A 25,377-nucleotide genomic window follows, 5' to 3' on the forward strand; every position below is an offset into this window, starting at 1 on the left:
TCAAGACCAGCCTAGACAACATGGCAAAACCCTGTCTCTACTAAAAACACAAAAATTAGCTGGGTGTGGTGGTGCACACCTGTAATCACAGCTATTTGGAAGGCTAAGGCACAAGAATCACTTGAACTTAGGAGGTGGAAGTTGCAGTGACCTGAGATCACGCAACTGCACTCCAGCCTGGGCAACAGAATAAGACTCTGTCTCAAAATAAATAAATAAATAAATAAATAATAAAAATATATATATATGTACGTACACACACACACACATGCACTCTTCAAAACAGCATATTCTGAAAAAGATCCAAAAAAACTTCAAGTTGAAAAGTGAAAACTTAAAAGTGCTACCATATTTATTAACATGAATATTGTTCTAAATTTAAGAATTTCTCTGAAATGTAAGAAATTTCAATAGAGTACTGTGGCCTGTGTTCACATCTACTACAAATTAATTTTGTGATGCTATAAACTTCTTTAAGCAGAATGGCAATGGAATAAAGATTTAGATACATGGGAAAGGTAACAGAAAGCTCAAAATAGAGAAGACATCATACCTGTTGGGAGAGGTATATATATCCTTTTTTCTAACCTTCTTCGCAAAGCTTCATCAATATCCCATGGGAAATTAGTAGCAGCCAATACCATAACCATTTTGGAAGGATCATCATTTTCTAATGCTCCTCCAACTCCTATACACAGTAAGGGAGGAAAAGATAGTGTTTTTCTTACAACTCTTTATTCTTTCATTCAATTAACATTTCTTTTAGCCAAAGTGGCAGAATCAATGATGAAGACAGTGCAGTCCTGACCTCTGTATGGTGGCAAAACCAGACTCATTAACAGATAACTACAAAACAAAGAAGTAGAAGAATTCACATAACCTAGTGTGGGATTTTTTTTTCTTTTTTTTTTCCTTGTGCAACCTAGTGCAGGATTTTAATCCAATAAAAACATCCATTTTTCTGTAAGAAAATGAATGTATATTTCCTCCTAAAAGAAAAGGTATGGGCGATTAAGCTCTGTTTTATTCCTCTTATTTCTTTTAAATCATAAAGTTCCACAAAAATTTCATTTTAGTTTTTAATCTATCTTCTCAAGAAGTGAAAAGAGGGTTCACATTACTTAATATTCTAGCATGCAATTACAATTTTGAAAGACAAGTTATATTTCCATGATGTTGTCCTTTAAACTTCTAAGTGACTTGTAAAAAATAAATAAGACATTTAAGAATGAACCCAGTAATCACAGATAAAAATAACCAAACCAACTACATGTACATACACAGTGTCTCCTTTTCAGAATTAAAATTTTAGAATAAAAAATTCAGGTCACACAACAGAAACTCTAGAAAATATGTAGTAAAAAATAAAAGATAAAAAAACCCATAAACTTTATTGATAAGACTTTCTAGTCTGGCAACCTAGTTCAATATAGTATTTTTTAAAAAAACAAGGTCTGGTTCTGTTGTTCAGGCTGGAGTGCTCTGGCATGATCTCGGCTCACTGAAACATATAATATTTTCTTACTATGAAACTCCTACTTCAATCATTATGACAAAGAATCAAGCTGTCCAACTAATAATCAACAATAGTCACAAATATCCCTCAATGAAATTCAGCTGACTAAATTTGTATTCAGTGATTTCCTTTTCCAATTTTAAACACCTAATGTTTTCTCCTATACCCCACCTCAAAAACAAAACATACTCATTCCTTTCTCTCATACTTTAGCAAAAGTTAAAATGGTAAACTCATTGAGGGAAGGGTCTCATAGTACATTATAAGTATTCAGTAAGTATCCACAGTTGATGAATAACCATGACTGTTTTGAAACAACACAACTTGGATATTGTTGGTATTTTGTTGTTGTTGTTATGAGACAGGTTCTTGCCCTGTTGCCCAGGCTGGAGTGCCACGGCACAATTACAGCTCATTGTGGCCTCAAACTCCTGCGCTCAAGCTATCCTCCCACCTCAGCCTCCTGAGTAGCTGGGACTACAGGCACATGCCACCACATCCAGCTACTTTTTAAAGTTTTTGCTATGTTAAAGTCTTGCTATGTTAACCAGGCTGGTTTTGCACTCCTGGCCTCAAGTGATCCTCCCACCTCAGCCTCCCAAAGTGCTGGGACTACAGGCATGAGCCACTGCACTCGGTCCCTCACCCTGGATATTTTTTTAACGTATTTTATCTGTTCTAATGTTTTGCTTGAACGGCCTCTTGTCTACCACACAACTAACTACCAGAGTAACTTATTTCTAAACAGCAGCTCTGAGGCTCCTCAGGGCCCTTTTTCTCTGTCCTGATAACTCCTACCAATGCTTCAAAGTCCAACTTGGCTATCTCTTTCCATGACTCCCCGGTCTTGGTGGTGCCTCTCCTATGTTTTCCACTGCACCCAGACTTTACTTCTACCCCAGAATGTACCATAATGTATTATACTCATCTGATCAGCTGCCTGCTTCCCATCCAGATCAGTGGTTCTCAAACTTTTTGATCTCAGGACCCTTTTATACTCTTAAAAATTATGGAGGCTGGGTGCAGTGGCTCATGTCTATAATCCTAGCACTTTGAGAGGCTGAGTCCAGAGGATCACCTCAGCTCAAGAGTTCAACTACAGCCTGGGAAACATGGAGAGACCCTGTCTTTACAAAAAATAAAACTTAGCCAGATGTGGTGGCATGCGCCTGTGGTCCCAGCTACTTAGGAGGCTGAGGCAGGAGGATTGCTTGAGCCTAGGAGGTCAAGGCTGCAGTGAGCTGTGTTCATACCACTGTACTCCAGCCTGGACAACACAGCAAGACTCTGAACCTTAAACAAAAAAAATTATTGAGAACCCTAAAGAGCTTTTTTGTGTGGAGTGTATCTATCAATATCTTTAAAACTTAAAATAGATGGTGCATGGGTAAATTGTATGAAAAAAAAGAAAAAACCTAAAATTGAAATTTAAAAATATTAATTCACTTAAAAATAATGATAAATTCATTACTTATTTACATATTTTTATGAAAAGTATGTTTTCCAAAATACTAAAAAAAAGAAGAGGGGCTTTTTAAAAAAATATTTTTGCAAATCTCTTTAATGTCTATCTAGAGAAAAGCTGGATTCTCATATCTGCTTCTGCTTTCTATGATACCCTACGTCTTACAGCCTCTCGAAAACTCTACTGAACACTTGTGAGAGAATGAGGTAAAAAAGAAAAGGCAAACAATGACTTGATATTCCTATGAAAATAGTTCCGACCTTGCAGATTCTTTAAAGGGTCTCAAGGAACCCTAGGACTCTAGATCATGCTTCTAGAAACTTTGTTCCAAATAGTAAGCTCCTTGAAGGCCATAGTAGCCTTTTTCTTTGTAACCTCAGAATCTGAAATGGTGCATGATCTCTAACAAGTATGCAAGAAATGCTTTCTGAGTGCATGAACAAATGAACAAATGGGTGAATGAACAATTAAACTCAGGCTGCCTTCTAATTCATCCACTGATTATGAGTTTACACAAAATATTTAAAAATAAGAGTTTTGAAACAATAATTAAATATAAATTACCATCCATCTGAATGAGCAGTTCAGACTTGACCCTGCGACTTGCCTCATGTTCATCAGAGGTTCCTCTTCGACTGCAGATAGAATCTATCTCATCAATGAAGATCGTGGTAGGGGCGTAAAATTTAGCCTTTATGAAAATATTTTAAAGAAATCATTCAATAATCTCATAAAACAATCTGAGTATTTAAAAAATATTTTAAAACAATGGCAAAAGAGAGCAGAAACTTCTCACTGTTTTAATGCCATCACCTGGTTATGGCAAAGGCTAAATCAATCATTCCCATGAGAAAAAAGAAATTTCTACAAATAAAGGTTATATGGCTGGTGAAGCTGGGTGATAGATACATAGGGGTTCATTGTACTATGCTTTCTACTTTCATATCTGGAAATTTCCATAATAGAAAAATTTTTCAAAAAAAATCAACCTCAATCCTCAAATATACATTCTTAAGTTACTGCAAATCCCATATGAAAAAGGAATAAACTTTAATGACAGGTCAGACTCTGATTTTTAAAATACATATTAAAATATTCTTCTGTTCCATCAGCTCCCTAGAGATCCAGAAATACCAGTCAACCCACACATACGACCAAAGTCTCTTCTTCCACCCTCAGTGGACAGGATGCCAAAAGGCCTAGCTTTACCTTAAATAAAAAGATACACTGAAGATACACCAACTACTGCACAAAACCCATCATCCCAATTCTCGTCAGTGTGTCAAGAACTATTAAAATAGAACTATACTGCCCTTTTCGAAAAAGATTCCAGGTGGACAGAACTGATTTATGGGGGCATCATAGGCCTACACACACTACTTTGAAATCTGAACATATCGTCACTCACCATCTCAAACAACAGACGAACTAACTTCTCAGATTCACCTCTGTATTTAGATGTCAGCGTAGAAGAGGAGACGTTGAAGAATGTTGTACCACATTCAGTGGCAACAGCTTTAGCTAGCATAGTTTTACCAGTGCCTGGGGGTCCAACCATCAGTACACCCTGAAATTTCAAAAGACGAATTAAATGATTTATCAGATTAAAAAATTTTTTATAAATTATCATCAGCTATTAATGTACATTAAGATTTTTCCATCAAAAGATAAACTCAAAATTGTCACAGTAAAATCATGATGCATTTAGTAAGAGTATTATTTTATAGCTAGAAAAAATGAAGAAATTTCACAAAATGTCTCAAGCCAGAGGTAGTCAGAGATAACCTAACAAAAAGCCTAGACAACAGTTTCTCATATATTTAGATATAATCTCAGTTTCCTGAACCTAGCATATGACATGTACATATAATATTGAGCACTGCTTAAAAGCAACTGTTCTGTTTACACATAATAAAATAAGACATTTTCTATCACATGTGGCAGAATTACACATTTCTTACCTTCTATAAGGAACAGAACCTATCTTCCACAGTGCATTTATAATATACAGCTTTCAGTAAAAAATAAAGACCCATTTATGAGTTAATAAGGTAACAGTAAAAAATCCAGTGGTGATTCAAACATAATCAAATTAGCAAGATTTGTATCATTTTAATGTGTTAGTTTATATAAAATAGTAATAGTGATGAAAGAACCAGTAAATACAGAATAAAAACTAAACTTTAGTTACTTCTTAGTTTTGAAAACAAACATAGAAGTATTCTATAAAAACAAATCAGTGAAGAATAAAAACTATTCAAGGAATCCAACCCTCTACTCTTAAAAACTAATGGGTTCTTAAATATTTTCTTCCAGAATTTTTAACAGAGTTTAAATACATAGCTCACACTGAATTTTTTGCATAACACCTGGTGATTCCTTAAGAGGAATTCTGATCCAACTGCTACTTTGGTTTGACAAGCTTCTGGGGATTTAAGCTTTGAAAACTATGTGTATGTCAAAGTTTCATAAACTCCAAATTCAGAAACTGTCCAAATGCTTTTCTAGCTATACAATTTTGACACAGATCAACCAGGAATCACTAAAATTTGAAACACTAGTTTTACAAAAATATTTTTTTGCTTTGTTAGGGAGCCCTCAACTTTGCATGAGGTTGAGATTTTAAAAACCATGAAAACGACCAATTGATGCTATAGGCATAACCAGAGCAAAGTCCTTATTTCTCTGATGCCTTTTTCCATGCTCTCTGAGAGGGCCATCCTGTAATGCCATTAATGTGGCCACCTCCTATAGGAGTTAATTTCTAACATTAGCAGCTGTTTATAGCTACTGTACGATATTTATAAACTTCACCTCCTCACGACATTACTCCTTTAATTAATTTCTCTCTTTCCTGTATCTCTTTGTCTACTGGCTCTTTCCCCTCGGTATACAAATATACTTTAATCTGCCACATTACAAAAATCCCTTAAGGAAAGAACAGTCTCTTCAATAAATGTTGCTGGAAAAACTGGATAGCCATATGCAGAAGAATGAAACTAGATGCTGATCTCTCACCATTTACAAAAATCAAAATGGATTAAAGACCATACACAAAAATCAAATCAAAATAAGTTAAAAACCTGAAACTATGAAACTACTAGAAGAAAACACTGGGGAAATGCTACAGGACATCAGTCCAGGCAGATTTTTTTGTGTAAGACCTCAAAAGCACAGGCAACCAAAGCAAAAACAGATAAATAGATGATATCAAACTAAAAAGCTTCTGCACAGCAAAGGGAACAACAAAGAGACACCCCCACAATGGGAGAAAATATGTGCAAAATACCCATCTGACAAGGGATTAGTAACCAGAACACATAAGCAGCTCAAGCAACTCAATAGCAAAAAGACAAATAATCCAATTTTAAAATGGGCAAAAGGTCGGAATAGACATTTCTCAAAAGAAGACATACAAATGTCCAATAGATACATGAAAAAATGCTCAACATCACTAATCATTAGAGAAATTCAAGTTAAAACCAAAATGAGATCATCTCACTCCAATTAAAATGGCTTTCATCAAAAAGATAGCTAATAATAGATGATGGTGATGATATGGAAAAAGGGGAATGCTCCTATACTGTTGGTGGGAGCCACCGTGGAAAACTGTGTGGAGGTTCCTCAAAAAACTAAAAGCAGATCTACCATATGATCCAGCAATTCCACTACTGGGAATATATCCAAAAAAAAAAAAAAAAGGAAATCAATATATCGAAGAGTTATTTGCACTCCCGTGTTTAGCACAGCACTATTCACAACAGCCAAAATACAAAATCAACCTAAGTGCCCAACAATGGATGAACGGAAAAAGAAAATGTGGTATATATACAAAACGGAATACTATTCAGCCATGAAAAAGAATAAAATCGTGTCATTTATAGCAACACGGATGGAGGTAGAGGTCGTTATGTTAAGTGAAATACACCAAGCACAAAAAGACACATATCACATGTTTTCATTTCATAGCTAAAAAAAGGATCTCATGAAGAGAATAGACTGGTGGTTACCAGAGGCTGGGAAGGGTAGGGGTCAACGGAGAATTAAGAGAGACTGATCAATGAATACAGCTTGATAGATCAGTAGAGTGACCATAGTTTACAACAGTCTACTGTATATTTCAAAATAACTAGAAGAGAATAATTTGAATGTTCTTAGCATGAAGACAAATGTTAAAGGTGGTAGATATCCCATTTATACTGATTGGATCTTTACAAATTATGTGAATGTATTAAATTATCACATGAACCCCAAAAGTATGTACATCTATTATGTATCAATTCAAAAGCACAAAAAATGTTTAAAAAACAGATAAAATTGAGACCAAAAAAATTCCTTCACTTGACTCTACAAATCCTCTAGCTACTCTCCACCTCTCCTTCCTCTCACAGCCAACCTTCAATGGTTTATGCTATTTCTTCTTCATAAGCTACAACATGACTTTAGTCTTCACCAATTCACTAAAAATACATCATTTACTAACCTAATGGTCACTCTTCAATCGCACCTCCTTGACTTCTCTCTGACCTTTGATGCTGCTGATACATGGTATTCATTCCCCTCTTCTTGAAACCCTGACACTGCTCTTTTCCTGACACTTCTGCTCTCTGGCTATGTTCACTGCCTCAGATCTCCTCTTTCCTCTGCCCTTTATATTTCCAAAGCAATTCTAAACCTTTCCCTTTACAAAACTCCTGAACAAACTCATCCATACCCAGATCATCAACCACCCTTTATATCTCACAATTTTACACTCACACCCTATCTGAAGCTCCAGGCCTCTATTTTGAATTAGCTGCTGAGTATTTACTGAAACACATTTTGTTTCTATTTAAGCCTGTTCCTTTCTCTATTTCCAATATCAGTTCCCTGTACCCTGTATAATAAAGAATTTAGCTGGCCTTTGTCTCCGGTCCCTGGAAAATAGCCTCTAAATCCTTGGAATTACCCTAGTGACAGGATTATTTTTGTTATCACAATAGGCCCTGAAATTTTATGCTAATGAGGTGACTCATGGTGGCCCCCTATATAGTTTATGCCAACAAGACTACTCAGGATGGGGGATGATCATGCCAGGAAAACCAACCATGTGATTAGAGAGCTGGGGCTTTGAGCCATGTGGTATCAACTCAACCTTTGGGAAGAGGAAGAGAATAAGAGATTAAGAACCATGGGCAATCATTCAATTGATCACATGAGCTTCCCTAATTGGCAATATTCTGCTATTTCTCTCAGTCCATTTGTGTTGCTACAAAGAAATACCTGAGGCTGGGTAATTTTAAAGAAAAAAAGGTTTATTTGGCTCACAGTTCTGCGGGCTGTACAGGAAGCATGGTGCCTGCACCCATTCAGCTTCTAGTGATGGCCTCATGCTGCTTCCACTTACAGAGTAAGGTGAAAGGGAGCCAGCAGCATGCAGAACTCACATGGCAAGAACAGAAACAAGAGAAAGGGGAAACAGCCAGTTCTCATGAGAATGAACAGAGTGAGAACTTGCTCATTACCATGAGGTTGGCACCAAGCCGTTCATGAGGGATCTGCCCCCATGGCCCAAACTCCTCCCATCAGGCACCACCTCCCAACACTACCACATCAAGAATCAAATTTCAACATGAGATTTGGTGGGACAAATATCCAAACTATAACAGTACTATCACATGTCCATGTGATGCAACAATCTCCATATTGTCACACATCCAGGAGAGCAAAGCATCCTGACTCCAGGAAGAGAGGGCGAAAGAAGCGTCACCTTCAGCATCCTTCTAGACCTCACCCCATAAGTTTCTCCTTTTGGCTGGTTCCGATTTATATCCTTTGGCTATAATAATACTGTCATCGTAAGTACAGCTGCTCCCTGAACGACTCAGGGGTTGGGGCACCAATCCCCCACACTGTCAAAAATCTGCATATAACGTTTGATTCCCAAAAAAAGAAAATCAATGAATAGCCTATTATTGATTTGAAGCCTTGCTGATAACAAAAATTGTAAACACATATTTTGTATATGTATTATATATGGTATTCTTACAATAAAGCTAGAAAAAAGAAAACATTATTAAGAAAATTATGAGAAAATATATTTATTATTCATTAAATGGAAGTGTATCACCTTAAAGGTCTTCACCTTGGATAGGCTAAGGAGGAGGAGGAAAAGGAGGGGTTGTCTTGTTGTGTCTGGGGCAGCAGAGGCAGAAGAAAAGCCATGTGTCAGGGGACACACAATGTTCATGTCTATGTTGTCCTGGGCTTGACTGTAAGGCTTCCCTAAGTTCTGTGAGTCATTCTAGAGAATTATCAAACCCAAGAGGGTAGTGGGAACTCCTGAATTTGTAGCCAGCTGGTCCTAAGAGTGACCTGGGGACCCCCAAGTTTGCAGCTAGTGTCTGAAGTGAGGGCGGTCTTGTGGAAAACTGTGCTCTCAACCTGTGAAGTTTGGCCCAACTCTGGGTAGGTGATGTCAGAAGTCATTCAATTCAAGCCTGGAATCTGGGAGTTATACAACTTGTCTCTCTCTCACATCCCTGTAAACAATCAGTCACTGATACCTCCTAAACATCTCTCACAAATCCATTCATTTTTCACTAACCAAAAAGCCCATGCCTTTCTGCAGGCATTTGTCCTCATTGTTTGGCTAGATTATTTCAACAACTTCCTGATGAGATTACTTTTTCATATCCATCTATGTCCATCCCCAACCTGTCCTCCATACTGCTACAGAAGAGAGATCTTCCTACACTTGCAAATCATCCTTCTACTAAAAACTCTTAGGCTCACTGACATCTTTAGCATGGCATGCAGGGCTCTTTGTGAGAAGCAGGTCACACCAACCGTTCCAGCAGTGTCTTTTATTACTATGTCCCATATAAACACTCTATACTTCCAGCCACACTGAACTACACAAGATTCCTCACATATACTATGTTCTCTTACACTTTTCATGTGTTTGTACATGATATCCACTCTGCCTTAGAGCCTTTCTTCATCACATCTGCCTGTTTAACTTCTATTCATCTTTCAAGACTCAGCTCAGGCTCACCTGCTCTGGGAGGCCATCCCTGATATTATTCTCCACAGCAGACTAAGTCCCTCTTCCTCTCTCCTGCCATAGCAGTGTGTTCATTACTCTATCAGACACTAGACACACTGTCCTCAACAAACACTGCACTTACCACATGGCCTCCATTAAATACATGCTTAATCACCCAAAGACCATGAGCTTCTTGGGGGCTATTATTCACTCATTTTGGTATCCTCTGCACTTAGCCTATCACGTGACACAAGGTAAATACTCAATAAATATGTATTTACCCAGTGTAAATTTATCCAATGCTTACTAAGTACTAGGCCCTGAGGAAAAAAAGTCGAATCTGTCAGGAATCACACATAAATCCTCAAGAGACTTTTAATCTATTAGAAAATATGGATAAATTATGGTGCAGTCTGAGAAGTGCTAAGATAGGCTGGATGATAAATGGATAGATGAATACAGTCTCAATGTAAGAGTGATTCAAGCATATGTTTATATACTTCAACACTGAAAATACAGTAGTCTATTTCTTGGGCATCTCCTTATTTTCTAAGTACAATTTTAAATGTTGCCTTTATAAAAATCATATAATCTGATCTTAAAACTTGTAAAGAAGGACCTCAATATTATTCTGTTCGAGAAAAGTTCATCCCAGAGATACGTATTTTTGAAAAGGCACTTAATATCTCCATCTTTTACCGCTCTCACAAGCTTCAGCCCTGTATTTCTAACTTGGTGCATTTCCACATTAATATTATACCAAAATTTAAAACTCAAAAATAATTCCTTATCTCTTTCCCCAGAAGCACCCCCTGCTCCTACTGAACTTTCAACATCAAGAACAATAAACCAGTGTCTTTCTCCCTTCCTTAGCTCCACATTTATGTTATCATCACTATTTTGCCATAGGCAAAACCCAATTATCTTTGCCCCTGCCTTCTTGACATATATATTACATCCAAAAGGTTACCAGCTTCCTTCATTAAATATCACTAGCATCTGTCCTTCCATTCCTGATTCATAATCACCATCCCAATTCAGGCTCTTTGAATTTTAAGCCTAAACTACTGCCAATCACTTCTGAACATGCTCTTTGCCTCCCGTCTTTCTGTGCTCATGGCAACCAGATTGTTTTTCCCAACTCACTAATTTAACTATGCTACCTACCTGCTCAAAGAGGTCTCCCAAACACCTACAGAAAAAGAATCGAACTCCTGGGAAATACAATCTGGCCTCAACCTACCTTCCCATTTGAATCTTCCACTAATTTATTTTTTCAACATTTACATAGTTCTAAGGCCTCATTAATTCATTTTAACCTCACTATATCCTATGAGATAACCATTATTATTCCCATTTTATAGATAAGGAAACCGAGTCATGGAGAAGTTTCATAACTTGCTCAAGATCACAGAATAAGTGGAAAGGGCTATAATTCGCATGCACCCAGTCTGGATCCAGGATCTGTGCCCCTTACCAATATTCTATGCTGCCTTCCTTACAAAACTTCAATGCATCTATTTCCCAAAAACACTTACACTTTCTCACTATATTCCACTGCTCACGTCATTCATCCCCCTCTAAGTTCCTACATCTCCAAAATGTCTCCTCCAACATAACAAAATCCTCACAACCCTACAAATTGTAGCTTGAATCCCACATCCTCAAGCATAAAGCCTTCTTTAATCATGTCATGTTTGTGCTTTGCTGAGCTTTCCAAGCACATATGGACTGTACCACCCATTAGGCTCTGCTAGTGCCTAACACTGAAAGCTATATGTAACTGCCCAACTCTCCATTTAGGATGTCTCACAGCTCAGGGACTATGTCTTGAAAAACAAGGAACCTTGTTTATAACAGGGCTAAATAAGTGCCTGATGGATAAAGGAATGGTATCACACAATGCAGGAGAAAGTGTGCTGCGGAAAGGCACACATAAACACAAGAAGCTGAGACACACTGAATTTTAAATTTTCTAAAGGTCTATTATGGTTGTCACATCCTATTTGGACTTCAATTCTCTAGTATGTCAAATAGTGGGGATTTGAGATGATCTCAAAGACTCATTCCAGTTCTGAAATTCTGGAAATTACATTTTGAGACCAATTTTATAAGCTTGAAAACTTTCTGAAGTCTCCTTATTTTCACGTATTCTTTAAAATACATTTATCAGGCCTGAAACAGTGGTTCATGCTTGTAATCCCAGCACTTTAGGAGGCCAAGGTGGGAGGTTCACTTGAGGCCAGGAGTTCAAGACCAGCCTGGCCAACATGGCAAAACCCAGCCTCTACCAAAAATACAAAAATTAGCTGGGCATGGTGGCATGCACCTGTAATTGCAGCTACTCAGGAGGCTGAGGCACAAGAATCACTTGAACCCAGGAGGCAGAGGTTGCAGTGAGCCAAGATCATGCCACTGCACACCAGCCTGGGCAACAGAGTGAGACTCAGTCTCAAAAAATAAATAAAATACATTTATTGTCCCATTTTAGTAAATAATCTACTCTCACAAATCTCTAAAAAATTCAAACACAACCTTCTAAAAAAGAATAATAGTTCTATTCAAGAATTTTATTCTACTGTTGCAGAAAAAAATTACTTGGTCAGGAAAAAGATTCTTTAGAAAGATATCTTTACATTTATTTTCTTAATCCAGTTTGCCAATAAATACTACAAAAGCACAGCAAGGACAAAATAAATTGATAAAGTCAGATATTTTGTAATGACATAAGAAGTGATTTTTTTTTTTTTTTTTTGAGATGGAGTCTCGCTCTGTTGCCAGGCTGGAGTGCAGTTGCCCGATCTTGGCTCACTGCAAACTCCAACTCACAGGTCAAGCAATTCTCCTGCCTCAGCCTCCCGAGTAGCTGGGATTACAGACACGAACCACCACGCCCAGCTGATTTTTGTATTTTTAGTAGAGATGAGGTTTCACCATGTTGGGCAGGAAGGTCTCGATCTCCTGGCCTCGTGATCCACCCTCCTCAGCCTCCCAAAGTGCTGGGATTACAGGCGTGAGCCATGGTACCCAGCCAAGAAGTAGTTTTTTAAAACATAGCTAAAGACATCTTTTTAGAAAAAACATTTGTTTTCAAGTCAGTGACAAGTAAAACAAAATAATTAACCATCAGTGAGAAATATTCCAACTTTTGAAAAATAACTGTTTGATCACACCTTTCTTCTATAAGACCATACATTATTTCTGCTTAATCTGCTTAACTTTTTATTTACAGAACCATACATCCAGAAAATTCTTAAAACTAATCTCTAGTTCAGCATCCCTGAGTGAAGTGACCTAAAGACTATATAGTTTCAACACTCCAAGCCCATCTCTCCTGCTATGCAGATGTAACACATCACAACTACAAATTCAAATCCAGGTGTTTTGGGTGTACATAAACTTCTCCCAACCTTTTCAAAATGGGTTAAATACATCAAAAACTACAGCAATACTGCCTTTCATTCCAATGCCAAGTAGCACTCTTATACCAAAACCAATTTAATAAATTCTCACCTTCCATGGCCTTCTAATCCCTTTGAAAAAGTCAGGCATCCACATTGGAAGAACAACGGCTTCCCTTAGTAACTTCTTAGCTTCTTCCAGATCTGCTATGTCATCCCTTTGAAAGAACAGCAAAGTTTCATAATGTTTACTCAGGGATCTTTGATTTACGGTCGAAACTAATTCTTTTATTTTTTTTTTACTTATGAAATTATTCTCATATTAAGAACATTATTCTAATTCTTACTGCATAAAAAGATCAGTGAAAACATTAGTTATTAATGAGGACATGTCATTGAATTAACAACTTTTGTCAGTTATATATCAACTTCAAATTAACATGTAAAATGTCCTTGGTTACATTCAACAGAACTGTCCCGTCAATTCTATACTTTCATATTATAGATGTGGTCGTAATCAGATTAATGAATAACAAGAGAAAACTCACACCAAGACAACCTATAACTTGTGTTCTCCTCTACTTTAATTCAATAATTTGAAAGACTCTAACCAATGAATGCTAGGATTCCTGGATACAATGTCTCTTTCAAGGGCTTCCACCAGATCCTTATCATAACCAGCACCATCAAATTTTGGCATTTCACCATCACTTGCACCATCTTGCATATTCTTCCTTCCCTGGGGATAGGTATAAAAAAAAGTACTAGTCAATAATGGATAATTTAGTTAACATCATTACGCTTTGAAAACATTATAATGCCATCACTTTCTAAATAATTTTTATTATTTTAAGGTAGTATTTCTGATTACTCAAATGCCATTCTCCTCTATTTAATTCATCAGAAATACATGAACTGGTCAGCTTTATTAAAAACTTCAAATCTACATTCCTGCAGGGACAGTTGCAGGTAAGACTAAACTGATCCTTGCTAGATCCCAAAAGACTGGGAAAGCCTATCTTTGAACTGGTAGATGCAGAGGATTTCCACCACTACTAGAAAACATTTTGAATATTAATGTGGGAGGATCTTTTTAAATAGTATTAAGACCATTAAAGCAATATGCTTTACCCCAAATTTTTCATTTAATAATATAGTTGTTTTAAAAGAAATTTTATGCTATGGTTTCTATGGGGTTCTGCCAAGATTTACACAGCTTTGAAGAGCTTTAAATGAAATTCACTTATTTGCCAGAGACAGTCCAACTATGGAAATACTTCAGCAAGCACAGCCAAGTGCCTCCCCAGAGCTTTAGCCCCAGTTGCTGCCTAGAGTAAAAACGAAAAAAGAAAACGGCCAAAATGAGTCAATCTCCTAAACTTCAACCTGAAGAGACAAGAGAACAAGACAAACTTCTCCGATCCCACTTCTGAAATAGTCAAAAGGCTCAATCATAAGTGCCGGAGGAAACTAAATGGCTCCCTTGGACAGATGCTCTGGTTCCTTTAAGCCGCTAGGTAAGTGACCAAACAGTATTCTGGTACTTCACCCAAAAAAATAAATTATTTCTGGGCAGTATGGCAGTAGCATTAAATTTATTAGTAAATTTTCAGGAAGATTCTTGCATTCCAGATGACAGATATCAATACTGACAATATTAAAAGGAGTAAATTTTTGGCACCTACACAACAAACATAACATCAACAAACTTAAGCTTAGGCTAGAGTCGCATTTTATAGTACAGAATAGGCCAGGGCTACCAAGTCATATTCAAACAAATCACTAGGAACATTCTGTAATCATTTAAAAACTATTCTAGAAATGTATCAATGAAAGAATACAACAGAAACTGACACATCTGGAGCTTGAGCCTTCATATGGCACTGTAATTTATACTTACCAAGTTAAAATTAAAATTTCATTTTAATATGAATGTCCAAGTGGCTGGAAAGAACTTAATAAACACTACCTCAGAAGAAAGAAAAAGCTGCATGCCTATCTGAAAGTAATAGGAGTATCATAGGATTTTAAAAACAGTAAATATTTGGGCATCTTCTATGTGCAACACATGTTATTGTGCATTAGGTTTTAGAGCAGTGAATGAAAATACATTATCTGCCCTCATCAAGCATCTAGTCTAGTGGGGGAAATAAGTAACAAGTAAATAAAGTAAAAACACACATAAACTGTGAAGTGCTATGAAAAAACCTGAGTAGCCAGTATAGATAAAAGGTATTGCGCAGAAGAAAGAGGTTGAAGATATAGGCAGAGGTGAGTTTGGATTTTTTCTGGCTCCTATAGAGGACAGGGTAGAGGAGGAGAATCAAAGAAGTAAAAGCCTCTCACTACGCAGAACAGGAAGTGTGTGTATAGGCCAGTTAAATGACCTGCCCGAGAACCCAAAGTTTCTCAGTGGTACACATGAGACTTGAATACCGATCAAGGACCACAAAAAAGATTCTGGAAACATTTTCAAATCAAAATGGTGAGGTTATAAAAAACAGACTTAGGAAAACTAAAATTAATTTGGTTATACCAGGAAATCAGTAAAATGGGTGACAGTTATTCTTCATAACAAATGCTTAAATTAGAATATAGACATCAAATATAAACAGCTAGATGAAATGCAATATCTAAAGGAAATTATTAGTTAAAGGAAATAAAGCTAACCTCTCCCAAGATATTATTAAGTGTACATAAATAATACTAACTGCAATGTCATTGAAATGATCTTAGAATTCTTTCCTCAGATTTTCACATGAGTTGACTAAGGTCAACATTAGCAAGAATTTGATTTTTAGCATGAAGGATGATATACTTTTTTTCTCATGAAAGCAAAATATTTTAGCTTCTTTTTACTAATATCAAAATTTCCCATATCAAGAAAGCTTTGTTACTCATCTTTTATTAGTGTTGGATAATCTTCTATTTGAGGAAAATTAGGCTCAAAGTGACTAACCAAATATTACAGAGTCAATTAATGATATAGTTTGCCCTAAAATGCAAATGTTTCTTACATTTTACTATGCAACCTCTCACACTGGCAGATTCAGTGAAACATGATCAGTTACTAGTTCTGGGTCTTGCATTTTAAGAGAAATACTGATAAATTACACCCAGGGAAGGATAATCAAGATGATAAAGGGTTCAAAACTCATGTCATATGGAGGAAGACCAAGGAAACTAGAGACATTTAAGCTGAAGAAGTAAATTCTAATGGGGCAATACAACCAACAGGCCTACTAGGTATTAAGCCAAAAAAAAAAAAAAAAAAAGGAAGGGCCAGTAACAAAAGAGAGAGATTTCAGATCAGCAAAAGAAAGAATTTTCTAACAATAGATTCTGTCCAACAGACGAATCAACTCATTAGGTAGTAAGCTACCACGCATCGGAAATTACTGGCCAATTAGTAATAAAAATCACTGGGTCATAGTCACAGGGATGTCTAAGCTGAATTATAGCTGATCTTTTTCCTGTAAAGCTACTGCCTCTCACTTGCCTAATTTATTCATCTGTTGCCTGATTTCAATGGCCCAAAGAAAGTGCAAAATTTCTTGGAAATCTCATTATTCTTCTTTTTCTTTTTTTTATTATACTTTAAGTTCTAGGATACGTGTGCAGAACGTGCAGGTTTGTTACATAGGTATACACGTCCCACGGTTGTTTGCTGCACCCATCAACCCATCATCTACATTAGGTATTTCTCCTCATGGTATCCTTCCCCTAGTCCCCCACCCCCCAACAGGCCCCGGCGTGTGATGTTCCCCTCCCTGTGTCCATGTGTTCTCATTGTTCAACTCCCACTTATGAGTGAGAATATGTGGTGTTTGGTTTTCTGTTCCTGTGTTAGTTCGCTGAGAATGATTGATGGTTTCCAGCTTCATCCATGTCCCTGCAAAGGACATGAACTCATTCTTTTTTATGGCTGCATAGTATTCCATAGTATATGTGCCACATTTTCTTTATCCAGTCTACCATTGACGGGCATTTGGGTTGGTTCCAAGTCTTTGCTATTGTGAATAGTGCTGCAATAAACATACGTGCGCATGTGTCTTTACGGAATGATTTATAATCCTTTGGGTATATACCCAGTAATGGGATTGCTGGATCAAATGGTATTTCTGGTTCTAGATCCTTGAGGAACCGCCACACTGTCTTCCACAATGGTTGAACTAATTTACACTCCCACCAACAGTGTAAAAGCGTTCCTATTTCTCCATATCCTTTCCAGCAAACCCTTCAAAAAATCAATGAATCAAGGAGCTGGTTTTTTGAAAAGATTAGCAAAACAGATAGACCGCTAGCCAGACTAATAAAGAAGAAAAGACAGAAGAATCAAATAGACATAATAAAAAATGATAAAACAGATATCACCACTGATTCCACAGAAATACAAACTACCATCAGAGAATACTATAAACACCTCTATGCAAATAAACTAGAAAATCTAGAAGAAATGGATAAATTCCTGGGCACATACACCCTCCCAACACTAAACCAGGAAGAAGTCGAATCCCTGAATAGACCAATAACAAGTTCTGAAATTGAGACAGTAATTAATAGCCTACCAACGAAAAAAAGCCCAGGACCAGACGGATTCACAGCCAAATTCTACCAGAGGTACAAAGAGGAGCTGGTATAATTCCTTCTGAAACTATTCCAAACAATTAAAATAAAAAAAGGGACTCCTCCCTAGCTCATTTTATGAGGCCAGCATCTTCCTGATACCAAAACCTGGCAGAGTCACAACAAAAAAAGATAATTTCAGGCCAATATCCCTGATGAACATCAAAGCAAAAATTCTCAATAAAATACTGGCAAACCGAATCCAGCAGCACATCAAAAAGCTTATCCACCACGATCAAGTCGGCTTCATCCCTGGGATGCAAGACTAGTTCAACATACGCAAATCAAAAACATAATCCATCACATAAACAGAATCAATGACAAAAACCATGTGATTATCTCAATACATGCAGAAATGGCCTTCGATAAAATTCAACACCCCTTCATGCTAAAAACTCCCAATAAACTAGGTATCAATGGAACATATCTCAAAATAATAAGAGCTATTCATGACAAACCCACAGCCAATATCACACTGAATGGGCAAAAGCTGGAAGCATTCCCTTTGAATACTGGCACAAGACAAGGAGGCCCTCTCTCACCGCTCCTATTCAACACAGTAGTGGAAGTTCTTGCCAGGGCAATCAGGAAAGAGAAAGAAATAAAGGGGATTCAAACAGGAAGAGAGAAAGTCAAATTGTCTCTGTTTGCAGATGACACGACTGTATATTTAGAAAACCCTATCATCTCAGCCCAAAATCTCCTTAAGCTGATAAGCAACTTCAGCAAAGTCTCAGGATACAAAAATCAACGTGCAAAAATCACAAGCATTCCTATACAACAATAATAGAGAGCCAAATCATGAGTGAACTCCCATTCACAACTGCTACAAAGAGAATAAAATAACTAGGAATACAACTTACGAGGGATGTGTAGGACCTCTTCAAGAAGAACTACAAGCCACTGCTCAAGGATATAAGAGAGGACACAAACTAATGGAAAAACATTCCATGCTCATGGATAGAAGAATCAATATCATGAAAATGGCCATTACTGCCCAACGTAATCTACAGATCCAATGCTATCCCCATCAAGCTACCATTGACTTTCTTCACAGAATTAGAAAAAAACTACTTTAAACTTCATATGGAACCAAAAAGAGCCCATATAGCCAAGACAATCCTAAGCAAAAAGAACAAAGCTGGAGGCATCATGCTACCTGACTTCAAACTATACTACAAGGCTACAGTAACCAAAACAGCATAGTACTGGTACCGAAACAGATATATACACCAATGGAACAGAACAGAGGCCTCAGAAATAATGCCACACATCTACAACCATCCGAACTTTGACAAACCTGACAAAAACAAGCAATGGGGAAAGGATTCCCTATTTAATAAATGGTGTTGGGAAAATTGGCTAGCCATATGCAGAAAACTGAAACTGGACCCCTTCCTTACACCTTATACAAAAATTAACTCAAGATGGATTAAAGACTTAAACGTAACACCTAAAACCATAAAAACCCTAGAAGAAAACCTAGGCAATAACATTCAGGACATAGGCATGGGTAAAGACTTCATGACTAAAACACCAAAGCAATGGCAAGAAAAGCCGAAATTGACAAATGGGATCTAATTAAACTAAAGAGCTTCTGCACAGCAAAAGAAACTATCATCAGAGTGAACAGGCAACCTACAGAATGGGAGAAAATTTTTGCAATCTATCCATCTGACAAAGGGCTATATCCACAATCCACAAGGAACTTAAATTTACAAGAAAAAAAAAAACCAAATAACCCCATCAAAAAGTGGGCAAAGGATATGAACAGACACTTCTCAAAAGAAGATATTTATGTGGCCAACAAACATATGAAAAAAGCTCATCATCACTGGTCATTAGAGAAATGCAAATCAAAACCACAATCAGATACCATCTCACACCAATTAGAATGGCAATTATTTCTTTTTTTAAAAAGTGATTTTGTATTCTATTTCATATCTTTGTTAGTCCCCCACTTTCATGTTACAATGATAACTAAAACTCATATACTGCCTACTCAATGTGCCACGTATTGTTCTAAGCACTGGATATATATTAACTCTTATTAATCCTAAAAGTCCTAGGAGGTAGGTATTCTTACTATTTCCACCTCATAGATGAGAAAACCAAGGCACAGAGAGGGTAAGTAAATTGCCCAAGGACACGCAGCTAGATCTTAGGGAATACAGCTCCAGAATCAGTGCTTTCAACCACTTTGTACTCCAGCATACTGCTGCACACCCCTGGGCTACTCTTACCCCAGTGCGAGAAACAACAGAGGAAAAGTTAGACAAGTTTTCTAAATTGCATCCCACTCTTAAGACTTTATTTTACAAAGTAAAATAAGTTAATAAATGCAAACAGTGCTTACTAATTTCAGTATCATGCTCTGCATTTGAGTGTTAATACATTTAAATTGAAATTATGAATCCATATCATTCTGCACACCTATCAATATATATGTTCTTTCAACAATATTTGCCAGTACTATGTGCCAAGCATTATTCTAAGCACTGCGGATATCGCAGTGAACCAAACAGAAACCCCTGCCCTCATGAGGCATATATTCAAGTTAGGAGGCCCAATATATTAATAAGTAAAATATATAGTAAAACAGAGACAGAACAGCAAGTTCAAATTTGTCACAATCAGCATATACTTCACAAATCTGAGGAACAACACAGAAACCAACAGAAAGAAATGAGAAGAGGGGAGAAAGAAGATGAGGTCAAAGAAGAAATGGATGCCAGACTATGCACAGCCTTGTAGGCCATTATAAGGACTTGGCATTTAATCTAAGATAAGAAGCCACTGAAAGTTATGAGCAGAAGACACAATCTGACCTGTATTTAAGAGGAACTCTCTGGCTGCTCTGATGCCAACAAGCCAGGGACAGTGTGTTCTCTCATGTTTTATTTTACACTTTCTGTAGTATACAGAATGGCTAAAATGAGTGGTAGAGTCTGAGAGAGGATAACAAAAAACATATACGGCTATTAAAGCCCCACATTTAATCTTACTATATAAGAAATACCAAATACCACATTAAATAAGAGCTCATGCACTCCTATTAAGATAGCCTTGAAAGTGGGAAACTTAAGATAGTTCGACAAGGATATACAAATTCTAAAATCAAGAAGCTAAAGCACTCTCACCTGGCAAGGCTGAAATACAGTAAGACTGTTCAGTCCAAGAAAAGTATGTGTATTAGTCTTCTGAATAAGAGGTTAAAATATTTGAACACAACTCCTCCTATGACCTAAGACCTCATCCCCGTCAAAGACTAAGCTGACATTTGCACAGGACAAAATCAACAGTGGGTGAGTAAAAAACCAGAATAGCGCAAATTTCCACAAATGGATTTAGAATTCTAAATCACAAGTTTGGTCAAATAGTTCTTTAGATATAAAAACTACTTTACTATAATCTAGCACAACAAGGTAAAAAAATAAAATAAAAACAAAACCCAGCACTATAAATTAGCTACCACCAGAGACAAAATTTGTGGAGCAACTTAATATTCAAAGGACAGAAAAAGATGTTTCTTAAAAACAAGTCATGATGATACAAATAGCCAATGAACATATGAAAAGGTTTTCAACTTCATAAATTATCAGGTAAATACACAACACATGGCAAATATCCTGGGAAAAATCACAATGAGATATGATTATACCTAAAAAGACTGACAATGCCGGGCGCAGTGGCTCACGCCTGGATTCCCAGCACTTTGAGAGGCTGAGGTGGGTGGATCACCTGAGGTCAGGAGTTCAAGACCAGCCTGGCCAATGTGGTGAAACCCTGTCTCTACTAAAAATACAGAAATTGGCCAGGCGCAGTGGCTCACACCTGTAATCCCAGCACTTTGGGAGGCTGAGACAGGTGGATCACGAGGTCAGGAGATCGAGACCATCCTGGCTAACACAGTGAAACCCTGTCTCTACTAAAAAATACAAAAAATTAGCCAGGCGTGGTGGCGGGCGCCTGTATTCCCAGCTACTCGGGAGGCTGAGGCAGGAGAATGGTGTGAACCTGGGAGGCGGAGGTTGCAGTGAGCCGAGATTGTGCCACTGCACTCCAGCCTGGGCGACAGAGCGAGACTCCATCTCAAAAAAAAAAAACAAAAAAACAAAAATTAGCCCGGTGTGGTGGCAGACGCCTGTAATCCCAGCTACTTGGAAGGCTGAGGCAGGAGAATTGCTTGAACCTGGGAGGTGGAGGTTGCAGTGAGCCAAGATTGCGCCATTGAACTCCAACCTAGGCGACAAGAGTGAAATTCTGTCTCAAAAAAAAAAAAAGACTGACAACATCAAGTGTTGACAAGGATGTGGAGCAACCAAAACTTCCCCTCTGTAGGTAAGAGGGAAAACTTGTATAACCACTTTGGAAACTGTTGTTATTCACTAGTTTAATTTATGCATATCCTATGACCCAGCAGTTCCACTCCTAGGTATATGCTCACTAGAAATTCATGCATATATATGTCAAAGGATAAGCAGAAAACCATCCAAAGCAGCATTACTCACAAGAGTCTCAAGCTAAAAGCAACCCAAATATCCATTAATAAGAAAACAGATTTTAACTGTGATATACTACTATATGACAATGAAAATAAACTACAAATATATACAACACCATGAAATAATCTCACAAATACACCTTGAACAAAAAAAGCTGGACACAAAAGAATACTTACTGTACATAAAGTTCCAAAATAGGCATAATTAATTTATGGCATTAGAAATCAGAATAGTGGTTACCTTTGGGAACGAGGTAAGTGGCAAGGATTGGGGGTGGGGATCATGAATATGGCTTCTGAGGTGCCAAATGTTCAATTTCTTGACCCCAGAGCTGATGGTTACATTGAATTACAAGGCTTACTATGCAGTGAGATGCTGAAGTTGTTTCTTACTAGTTTTTGAGAGCCAGCTACTAAATTTTCAGAAATTTTGTGAGCCACCTGTGAAATGCAGCCATTAATAAATATTAAATTACACAAACTTTGAATAAGTTGTATTTTTAAAAAAGGAAATAAATACGCAAAACTCCTCACATCCTAATTATTTTACTATTACCTATTATCTTGAGGTTCCATAGTTTATTGTATCTCTATGGTGGAAACACCATACAATGGTAGACTGCTACCCAAACTCATCTCAACTATGAGTTCAGTGACATGATGTTGAAATCCATCATACAGGTGGTATTTATATCACAGAATTAGCAAATGCTATAAATCAGGGCTTGATTTATTGTTTTCCTGACTGCCTAGATTTAGAAAAGTAATGGGGAAAATGTTAATAATGCATACTAAACTTAAAGCATGTCATTTTTGCTGTTGTTACACTGTAAATAGCACAAAAAATCTGATCATTCTTCCAGTATTTGAAAACTGCTCAAGTCATTGATCAATGAGTGAAGCTCTAGCATATGTTTTTATTGTTTCATTATCATCTTATTCTTTAATGTGTATACAACACATACACCATTTTTTCATAAAAGTAGTTATTAATATACACCACTGGCTAATCATTATTCATCAAAAAAGTATGCAATTTGTGCACTTTTCTTCAATAGAAATATTTTTTATGAAGTCACTGTTCATTTGTATAATCAATCAATAGCTCTCAAAAGAATATGTCAATCTAGTTTGCAGCATCTCTCCATATCAGATATCCCTAGACTTACTCATGAGAAGGAAAGTCTTCTCATGATAAATGGCCATTTGTTATGTATAATTCAATGAAATAAATGAATTCAGAGAATATAATTTACCATACTTTAATCTGAATTCTACTTAAAAGCATATATAGCTTTAATCATGAGATAATGGAAGTACTGCTCATTTCACTGAATTAATTAACCATAAAACTATAATCTTAAAAATACTTAAGAATCAGAGTTTGATAAATTAAGGTTACAAAACAAAAACATTTCTTCTGCTACCTAATATTTTACTTTTAGATTATCCTTCTTAAATAAAAAAAATCCTTTCGTTACTTCTATGCATATATCCATTTGACTCTAAGCTTAAATAGCAAAATAATAATAAATCCGATTTTCCCAGGTGCTATGGTCTAAATGTTTGTGTCCTTCCAAAATTCATGTTGGTATCTAAGCCCCAATGTGATGTTATTAGAAGATGGGTTTTTGGAAGGTGGTTAGGTCAATGAGGTTTCTGCCCTCACAGACAGAATTAGTGCCCTAATAAAAGATTCCCAAGGGAGCCTATTGGCCCCTTCCATCCTGTAAGGACACATAAGAAGGTGCCATCTAGAAGGAACAGACCCTCAGCAGACACCAAATCTGCTAGTGGCTTGATTTTGGACTTCCCAGCCTCCAAAACTGTGAGAAATAAATTTCTACTCCTTCTAAATTACCCTGTGTAAGCTATTCTGTCATAGTAGGAAGAAGAGACCAGATACATTGAAATAAAACTGAAAAAATATAGCTTAAAAGTTAATTTATTCAGGCCAGGAGCTACATTTCATTAACGTTTGTATTTCTAGCACCTAGAAGTATTACTGACACAAAATGTGCACTTAATAAAGATGTGTCCAATAAACAGAGTACTAACTAGCCTTATGGATGACCCTGTAGACCTCAGGGGGGAAAATGATAAAGCCTCTACAACAGATCACTATGCAAAGTGATTGTTACTTACTGAAAAACAGCATTTTAAGCTTGCACCTAACCTGAAGCCTGTCAGTAATTTTAAAAAAGAAAAAGAAAAAAGACATAATCAGTCTCAGAAAATAAACTGGTACTTTTATAAGAGGATAGTAAGCATTTTCAAATAAGAGTCTGTATAGCATAATGATTAAAAAACTCAGGTATTACAATTAGACAAGGTTCAAATCCTAGTTCACCATCTATTTGCAGTTAAGACTTCAGTGTCTCAATTTCTTTACACATAAAACAGGAAAAATAATGCTGAGCTCACAGGATTACGCAGGGATCAAATAAACCAATAAATGTAAAAAGCTTCAAAGAAGGCTTTTTTTTGTAAAAAGCTTCAAAAAGGATAAGTGCGCTCAAGGAAGACTAACATTTGCTACTACTGCTATTATTAGTTGTTCCATCATACAGTTCCCAACACCAAATTAAAAATCCAAAAATATACCAGGGACCTTAAGCAAGATACGTCTAACTTCTCTTATCCTCACTTTTTTTTACATCTATAAAGTTAAGTACATAGTTAGAGTGCTGCAGCAGCTTTCAAAATTCTGACCCAGGCACAAAGTAATAAATGCATTCTGGATCATGAGCTGGTGTACAAAAACATATGAATAAATTTGTATATATTTTTATAAATTTTTATCAAAATAACACTGTACTTATGGGCAATAAGCTCTTA

At 36.8% G+C, this 25,377-nt stretch overlaps 1 protein-coding gene across 10 annotated transcripts in view; it reads right to left on the minus strand.

The window, feature by feature from the left end:
- The window catches only part of KATNAL1 (katanin catalytic subunit A1 like 1), a 93,886-nt gene that overhangs the window by 21,297 nt on the left and 47,212 nt on the right, over nucleotides 1-25,377 (minus strand). For all 10 annotated transcript variants that reach the window (XM_054446599.2, XM_054446601.2, XM_054446602.2 and 7 more), the window contains 5 exons: nucleotides 14,021-14,148; nucleotides 13,522-13,627; nucleotides 4,390-4,548; nucleotides 3,546-3,672; nucleotides 554-688 (listed from right to left, as the gene is read on the minus strand). In XM_054446599.2, the coding sequence (XP_054302574.1) occupies nucleotides 554-688; nucleotides 3,546-3,672; nucleotides 4,390-4,548; nucleotides 13,522-13,627; nucleotides 14,021-14,148 (655 nt within the window). The remainder of the gene's footprint in view (nucleotides 1-553; nucleotides 689-3,545; nucleotides 3,673-4,389; nucleotides 4,549-13,521; nucleotides 13,628-14,020; nucleotides 14,149-25,377) is intronic.

The sequence above is a fragment of the Pongo pygmaeus genome, chromosome 14 (genome assembly GCF_028885625.2).
Source record: "Pongo pygmaeus isolate AG05252 chromosome 14, NHGRI_mPonPyg2-v2.0_pri, whole genome shotgun sequence".
NCBI lineage: Eukaryota > Metazoa > Chordata > Mammalia > Primates > Hominidae > Pongo > Pongo pygmaeus.